Source organism: Bison bison, unplaced genomic scaffold (genome assembly GCF_000754665.1).
Source record: "Bison bison bison isolate TAMUID 2011002044 unplaced genomic scaffold, Bison_UMD1.0 scf7180017864533, whole genome shotgun sequence".
Taxonomy (NCBI): Eukaryota; Metazoa; Chordata; class Mammalia; order Artiodactyla; family Bovidae; genus Bison; species Bison bison.
This window is the reverse complement of record NW_011495082.1, coordinates 16,855,013-16,863,923: the sequence shown is the minus strand read 5'-3', so window position 1 is coordinate 16,863,923 and position 8,911 is coordinate 16,855,013. Positions and strand designations below refer to the sequence as shown.

Genomic DNA, 8,911 nt, shown 5'->3' with positions numbered 1-8,911 from the left:
CATGAGAAACGCTGGACTGGAAGAAACACAAGCTGGAATCAAGACTGCTGGGAGAAATATCAATAACCTCAGATATGCAGATGACACCACCCTTATGCAGAAAGTGAAGAGGAACTAAAAAGCCTCTTGATGAAAGTGAAAGTGGAGAGTGAAAAAGTTGGGTTAAAGCTCAACATTCAGAAAACGAAGTTCACGGCATCCGGTCCTATCACTTCATGGGAAATAGATGGGGAAACAGTGGAAACAGTGTCAGTCTTTATTTTTTTGGGTTCCAAAATCACTGCAGATGGTGACTGCAGCCATGAAATTAAAAGACGCTTACTCCTTGGAAGGAAAGTTATGACCAACCTAGATAGCATATTCAAAAGCAGAGACATTACTTTGTCAACAAAGATCCGTCTAGTCAAGGCTAGGGTTTTTCCTGTGGTCATGTATGGATGTGCGAGTTGGACTGTGAAGAAGGCTGAGCGCCGAAGAATTGATGCTTTTGAATTGTGGTGTTGGAGAAGACTCTTGAGAGTCCCTTGGACTGCAAGGAGATCCAACCAGTCCATTCTGAAGGAGATCAGCCCTGGGATTTCTTTGGAAGGAATGATGCTAAAGCTGAAACTCCAGTACTTTGGCCACCTCATGCGAAGAGTTGACTCATTGGAAAAGACTCTGATGCTGGGAGGGATTGGGGGCAGGAGGAGAAGGGGACGACAGAGGATGAGATGGCTGGATGGCATCACTGACTCGATGGATGTGAGTCTCAGTGAACTCCGGGAGTTGGTGATGGCCAGGGAGGCCTGGCGTGCTGCAGTTCATGGGGTCGCAAAGAGTCGGACACGACAGAGTGACTGAACTGAACTGAACTGAAAGCTATTTTAAATACCATTGCTCATTTTTAACAGATTTCTATTACAGTTTGCTAAAAAGGTTAACAATGAAAATTTTACGTAATTACAGGACATCTTTTGTTTTGCTTAAATTTAGCATTTATTCATGCTAAAATTTAACTGAGACCTGCTTAATTTTACTTTAAGGGTAAGTTCACAAACCTTTGAAATATACTATAATTGCTGACTCCAATGATTAAGATATATTTTAAAGTTTTAAGTTTTTTATGGCTTTGGCATAACTATTTTGTCGTATATACTTTGAAATGGTTAAAAACAGTCTTTGTCAGGACTTCCCTGACCCCACGTGGGTTTGATCCCTGGTCTGGTCGACTGCTCCCCCCAGCACAGCTAAACCCGTGTGCCATAACTACTGAGCCTGTGTGCCTAGAGTCTCTGCTCTGCATCAAGAGAAGCCACCAGTGACAACCCTGCGCAGAGCCACACAGAGGAGCCCCTCCCTCCCTAACTAGAGAAAGCCTGCACATAGCAAAGAAGAGCCAGCACGGCCAAAAATAAAATAAATAAATAACGTCATAAATTGTCTTTCAAGTCTTCTAAATCAAGATGTATGAAAATAAGTCAAAGAATACAAAAATGGCATTTCTGTGCACAATAATTTCTTTTATGCTCACTTGATAATCTCATGAGATTATTTTGAGTAACATATGCTTGTAGAAAGTTGAATCATTCAAGATTTCTAAATTCCAATTACTTCTATTTTATTCTCGTTACTTATTTCACGAATGTAAATTCTGTACCATAAAATACTATAATTACCTAACAAAAACTTGAGAAACAAGGTAATCTAATAAATCAGCTGTTTCGATGAATGATCAACCATCCCTGTGTAAATCATTGTTATACAGCGTTTCTACATCTATGAGGTTAAATACCTTTAAAAGTTTACACTGTTCATAAATTAATTTGTCTTACATAACCTGAAGTGTAATTCAGGATTTGGGGATGTCATTTTATGAACACGGATTTTTTACTCTAGAGTGCTTATAAAGCCCTGTTCATTTGATGTTTACAATTATTTGGTTTCTGAATACCGAGTATGCACTAACAAAAGTAAAGAGGAAGAAATATAAAGGAAAAAAACCTTACCCAAGTATTTTTGCACAATCATCATAATACTTCATGGAATTTTTCACAAAACTGAAGCCATTGACATCACAGACATAGGACTGTCCATTGGCCCGTAGCAAATCAAAGCCACAAACTGTTTGCTATTTAAAATAAATTATACATTTTAAAATTTCATTTAAGACTGAGTTTTCCAGTCTTATTAGAATACAAATTTTATAAGTGCCCTTTACTTCAAAATAAGCAAAAAACAAGGAAGCTACTTATTTGTAACTTGAATACTCTAAAATATACAGCATATGCCACATGATTATTTAAATTCTTCTATGAAGTAAATATAGAACAATAATGCTTAAGAGACTAGAGAGGCCAAGAACTCAAGAAGCTTTTCAATTAATTTTTAATTAAAATACAAAAGTAAAAAAGTTTTAAAGTCTTTGATAAATTTTATGCTAGCAGAAATTCTAACTTCTTTAATTAAAAAAAAAAAAGAAAAAGAAAAGAGGAGAAAGCTTTGAAAACACAGCCCAGAAGAAATGTCCAATTATTCTTATGAATCTTTTAAATTCTGACAACTACACAGTTGTGAGCCCCTGAAACAAATTTACTTTATTTGGGAGATAACAGTTAAAAAGGTATAAATTTCCTGCTTAGGCTCTAGGAATTTTCTGATCTTCTAGGTTTTATGTTCAAACCATCATGTATTAGTATAATATGATTTTAAGTCATGGCTTTTGGAATCCTGGCATTACAAAGTTAAAACAGATCATATAAAAACCATATAAAACTATTAAAACATACTTTAGGTTACGATTCCTTCCATGAGAGACTTCAAATTATTAAGACACAAAGAATTTATTATTTAATAACTAGCAATATACACTAGTTTTAAGTTACATATCCAAGACAAGGCTTCAACAAGGTAAAGTTTATCCTCTATGAGATGCAAGTTGTACTATTTCTGTTTTAATCTTTACTGCACAGTATATCAAACCTTAATAATAGAGATTGAGAGAACAAGTCAAATATCTAAGTAAAAAGTTTTTATTAGTAGTTTTCACGAATATATTTTACTATATTTAACAGACCAAATGATCAACTGTGAAGGGTGGAAGACTTCCTTAAAAAAAAAAAAAAAACCGTATCAATTCTATGAGTAAATACTTACAACTAGTTCTGTTATAGGAGTATATTAAAAAAATGCTCCTATTACTCTACCATTTCAGTTGTTTTCTTCTCTAATTGTAGTTTCTGAATAAACTGTCAGTTTCCTTCTATATAATGAAGAAAGAATAAGAAGGAAAGGCTTTCATTTATCATATATTCTTATTAATGGCAAGAATCCTTTGTAAAGTTCAAAAAAACTATTCAGATATACCAGTTCATTCTCTCTACTTTTCTTTCCTATTATAAGCCCAAACAACATCTCTTTCACTCAAAAAAGAAAATTCAAATTTTTACGAGTCTACATGGCTTGCATAACATCCTACCTTAAAAGCAAGGCAGACTTTCCAAGCAATTAATTTCTCTCGTGCATTGAGAATAACAGGGTATCTTACTTCTTTTCCTTCACTATCTCGTTCCACCTTGCCATCAAGTGCAGGAGATTTTCGAGCTTCAGCATGGGCATAATCTGGACCCACTGTGTAAACCTTTCAGAAATGTTAAAATATATACATTACTTTGAAAAGATATATATGTAAATATATAATGGCAAGCAACAAATTCAAATAAAAAACACCTCTGTTTCTAGGCGGTATTTTTTGACACATTGTTCTATTTCACGCGTGAAAATTCTCAACATTGGAAGAGGTTATAAGTAATTATACAGCAAAACTGGTAAAATGAGGTTCTGTTCTCTCTAAAAAATAATTATACTGAACATTATAAGGGAATACTAGAATGCATAATGCTGTGATCCTTCTCAAACTGTTTTAGTTTGACAAAAGGTATAAATGACTAAAAAAATTATAGAAGAAAGTAACTGCCAAAATAAAGATCTAAGCGTGGAAGGAAGATTAATAAGGGCAACAAGAATTCAAAAGCAGACAAGAGAGGGAAAGGCACTCTAGGCAAAGGTAATAAACGCAAAGGGCAGAGGAACGAAACAGCATGCCATATTCAGGTGAGAGTACATTATTTGCTATGGTTTCTACTGTAAGAAATAAGGTTTGTAGTACAGAGGGCAGGCCATGAAGTACCTTGCATGCCAGCCTTAAAAGTCTGATTACTACCTTGTGGTCAATGAGGATCCACAAGAGAATTTTTAAGAGGAGGCTCATGATTCAGTTTACACCTAAGAAAAAACTCTCTATTAGACTCAGAGAAGCAAAAGGCAAGGGAAAAAGGGAAAGATACACTCAACTAAATGCAGAGTTCCACAGAATACAAAGCAAAGATGAGAAGGTCTTCTTAAATGAACAATGCAAAGAAATAGAGGGAAACAACAGAATGGGAAAGACTGGAGATGTCTCGAATAAAACAGAGATATTAAGGGAACATTTCATGTAAGGATGGAAACATGAGAGGACAAAAAGCCTAAGAACCTAACAGAAGAAGAGATTAAGAAGAGGCAAGAATACACAGAACAATACAAAAAAGGTCTTAATGACCTGGATAACCATATGGTGTGGTCACTCACCTAGAGCCCAACATCCTGCAGTGTGAAGTCAAGTGAGCCTTTGGAAACATTATTACCAACAAAGCTAGTGGAGGTGATGGAATTCCAGCAGAGCTATTTAAAATCCTAAAAGATGATGCTGTTAAAGTGCTACACTCAGTATGTCAGCAAATTTGGAACACTCAGCAGTGGCCACAGGACTGAAAAAAGGTCAGTTTTCATTCCAATCCCAAAAAGTGCAATGCCAAAGAATGTCCAAACTATCATACAACTGCACTCATTTCACATGCGAGCAAAGTGAAAGTTGATCAGTCGTGTCTGACTCTCTCAGACACCCGGGACTATTCAGTCCATGGAATTCTCCAGGCCAGAATACTGGAGTGGGTAGCCTTTCCCTTCTCCAGGGGACCTTCCCAACCCAGGGAACAAACCCAGGTTTCCCCCCACATTATAGGTGGATTCTTTACCAGCTGAGTCACAAGGGAAGCCAAAGAAAACTGCAATGGGTAGCCTATCCCTTCTCCAGTGGATCTTCCTGACTCAGGAATTGAATCTGGTCTCCTTCATTGCAGGTGTACTCTTTACCAACTGAGCTATCAGGAAGTCCACATTGTAGCAAGGTAACACTCAAAAAGTATTGTCACCCTGCTTATTTAACTTATACGCACAGTACATCATTCAGAATGCTGGGCTGGATGAATCACAAGCTGGAATCAAGACTGCTGAGAGAAATTTCAACAACCTCAGATAAGCAGATAATAGCAGAAAGGAACTAAAGAGCCTCTTGATGAAAGTGAAAGAGGAAGAGTGAAACAGTTGGCTGAAAACTCAACATTCAAAAAACTAAAATCATGGCATCCAATCCCATCACTCTGTGGCAAATAAAAGGGGAAAAACGTGGAAACAGAGACAGACTTTATTTTCTTGGGCTCCAAAATCACTGTGGACAGTGACTGCAGCCATGAAATTAAAGATGCTTGCTCCTTGCAAAGAAAGCTATGACAAACCTAGACAGCGTATTAAAGAGCAGAGACATCAATTTGCCGACAAAGGTCCATGTAGTCAAAGCTATGGTTTTTCCAGGAGCCATGTATGGATGTGAGAGCTGGATCATAAAGGCGGCTGCAGACTGAAGAATTGAGAGTCCCTAGATAGCAAGGAGATCAAACCAGTCCATCCTAAATGAAATCAGTCCTGCATATTCATTTGAGGACTGATGCTGAAGCTGAACGGAGAAGGCAATGGCACCCCACTCCAGTACTCTTGTCTGGAAAATCCCATGGACGGAGGAGCCTGGTGAGCTGCAGTCCATGGGGTCGTGAAGAGTCGGGCACGAATGAGCGACTTCACTTTCACTTTTCACTTGCATGCACTGGAGAAGGAAATGACAACCCACTCCAGTGTTCTTGCCTGGAGAATCCCAGGGACAGAGGAGCCTGGTGGGCTGCTGTCTATGGGGTCGCACGGAGTGGGACATGCCTGAAGCGACTTAGCAGCAGCAGCAGCAGCTGAAGCTGGAATGCCAATACTTTGGCCACCTGCTGCAAAGAACTGACTCATTAGAAAACACGCTGATGCTAGGAAAGACTGAAGGCAAGTGCAGAAGGAGGCAGCAGAATTTGAGATGGTTACATGGCATCACCAACTCAATGGACATGAATTTGAGCAAGTTCCAGGAAATGGTAAAGGACAGAGGAGCCTGGTGTGCTGCAGTCCATAGTGTCACCAAGAGTTGGACACAACTTAGCGACTGTACGACAAGTTAGACACAGAGTCGCTAAAGGTAAAGCAATTAAGACCTTATTTGTCACCAACAGAAATCACACCTATTTTTTTGTAATCACATTACAGTTGTCAAAGCTGTCTAAACACTTTTTACACTGATTGATGCTTAGAAACTGTGGTGGTTATTAGACTCTAACCCACTATATTTTGGATTGATTTTTAAATATTTTGATTAACTTTATTTCAATAAAATTTGTCTCCACTGTAATCCTCTGTGGTTTATTCTAAGCACGGAGGAATATTATTCTATAAGAAGGCTCCATAGGCTTAGATTGCCAAAGACATTCATAATGTAAATAGATTAAGAATCTCTAGTTATAAAGAAAGAGAAACAAAATAGAGGTCAGAGATAGCCAACTAAATGGACTTCCCATATAGCTCAGCGGTAAAGTGTCTGCCTGCCATGCAGGAAATGGCAACCTACTCCAGTGTTCTTCCCTGGAAAATCCCACTGACAGAAATGCCTGGCAGGCTACAGTCCATGGAGTTGCAAAAGAGCCGGACATGACTTAACAACTAAACAACAACAACAACAGCAGCAGCTATTGTAAACTCTTTTTCTGATAGCACTGGTAAACTCAAAATACAAACTTAAAATATACTTTAATCAATCCTACCTTAACATCAGTACCATCTGTAGGCATAAACTCTTCATATATATATGAGCCTGTTTTTCGTACATTGCTTTCTGGGGAGTAAACACTACTCCTACTGCCAATCTGAAAATAAAAGAAGTCTCTCAATGTAAAATCAAATTATTCTCCTCTTTATAAAATATTCTCTTTTACCATTTATTTCTGTCATTGATATTCCAAAAATTGTTTTTAGTCTACAAATATTTAACAACACATTATGTAGTTGACACTACATTATTTCCTGCTATAACTTAAATAGCATAAAAATACAATGAACACTTAGAACAGTGTTTCTAAGATTCAACCATATTGCTGAAGGTAACTCTGCTTTGTCATTACTATAGAATTTTCCTCTGTATAAATATTCAGTAATTCATTCATTTGCCTATAATATATATCTAGGCTGTTTTCTAAGGTTTAGCTAGTAAAGCAATGTTGCTTCAAATGTTCTTTTAAATATTCCTGTGACAAGTATGTGCAGGAGTGTTCTATGGCATATACTCAAAGTGAAACCACTAGTGATAGAATACGCTCACATTCAACTTACAAAATAATGCCAAAACCTTTTAAAAACCATTTTTAATTAATTAGAGTCTCTCCAGCAATGTGTAGGTGCGCCCACTTATCTATAATTATCTACAACTCGGTATTGTCAGACTTAATATTTGCCATCCTAATGGACGTAGAACACGTACCTCGGTGTGTTGCTGCTTTGCATTTCCATGACTGCTTATGAGTACATGTGCACTTTTTTTTTTTTTTTAAAGACCTTTATTAACAGGTGCTTGCAGTTTGACTTTTTTTTTTTTAAATCAAGCTGTAAACTTTTATTACAAATTAAAAATGAGGTTCTTAAAAATCTCAACTTGACCAGATATGAAACAATTTAAAAACCTTTAAAGGTGTATTGAGAAAAAACAGGCTTTTTTTTTTTTAAACACGTTTGTCATTACCAAAAAGAGACGTCTTTAGTTAAAAATAATAAAAACCCCATGCTGCATAAATAATGCAGATAGTTCTAGTTATCTGGTCAACAGGCAAAAAGCAAGCACTTAAGGTCTTCAGCTCCAATCTTTTGTTCATTTCTTATTGCTGGAATTTCATGTTCATTTCTTCTTGTTGGATGACTAAACCGGATGATGGTAGAGATGGTAAACCGGCATTTACTCAGCCCCGCCCTGCTCAGCCTCGGGAGCGGACGAAATCTCCGCTGGTGGATCGGCTGCTTTTGTCTCTTTGCCATCTTGTGGTTTAGGGTTTTCTGGGCGTCTGCGTCGGTAGTTGAAGTTGCAGCGGTACCGACGTTGAGGTGGCTGCTGACCTTGGGTCTCATCTCCTTGGTTTTCCTTATCTTCTTCATTGCTGTCCTCTCTGGGCCCCTATGGAATACGTGGTCTGTAGCCCCGATACATATTCTGTCTCACTGGTCTACCTTGTTCTCCTGCACCCTGGTTGTCAGCACCCTCCATCACTTCTCCCTGCACAGGAGGGCTGGAGTACTGTGGTCGACGCCCATAGGGTCTCCGCATGTAGTAAGGTGGGAACCTCTGCCTGCGGTAGGTAGGGCCGGCGCTGTTGGGCCTAGCCTTTGGGAGCGCTCTCTGATCCCTCATTCTTTTCCCCACTCTCACTATTCTGGTAATTCTGCTGGTAATTGCGTGGAGGACCCCTGCGACATGGATAGCGTCTATAATGGTTACGGTCTGCTGCGTATTTACTGCCTTGAACTGGAACTCCACCAGGTCCTGTAACATTTGCTGCCTCCGCACCCTTTCCTCCTTCAACAACATCAAACTCCAGTCTCTCCATCTACACTGTGAAGGTACTTCCTGGGGTTATTCTTCTTTATGGCAGTCTGGTGTACAAATACATCTTCCTTGGTGTCATTCCTGTCGACGAAGCCA

The 8,911-nt window shown here is 38.3% G+C and overlaps 1 protein-coding gene and 1 pseudogene across 6 annotated transcripts in view; both read right to left on the bottom strand.

Moving 5' to 3' along the window:
* The window catches only part of PPIP5K2 (diphosphoinositol pentakisphosphate kinase 2), a 105,827-nt gene that overhangs the window by 57,076 nt on the left and 39,840 nt on the right, over positions 1-8,911 (bottom strand). For all 6 annotated transcript variants that reach the window (XM_010831976.1, XM_010831975.1, XM_010831978.1 and 3 more), the window contains 3 exons: positions 6,990-7,091; positions 3,458-3,619; positions 1,989-2,110 (listed from right to left, as the gene is read on the bottom strand). In XM_010831976.1, coding sequence (XP_010830278.1) covers positions 1,989-2,110; positions 3,458-3,619; positions 6,990-7,091 — 386 coding nt within the window. The remainder of the gene's footprint in view (positions 1-1,988; positions 2,111-3,457; positions 3,620-6,989; positions 7,092-8,911) is intronic.
* LOC104982566 lies at positions 7,765-8,907 on the bottom strand (annotated as a pseudogene).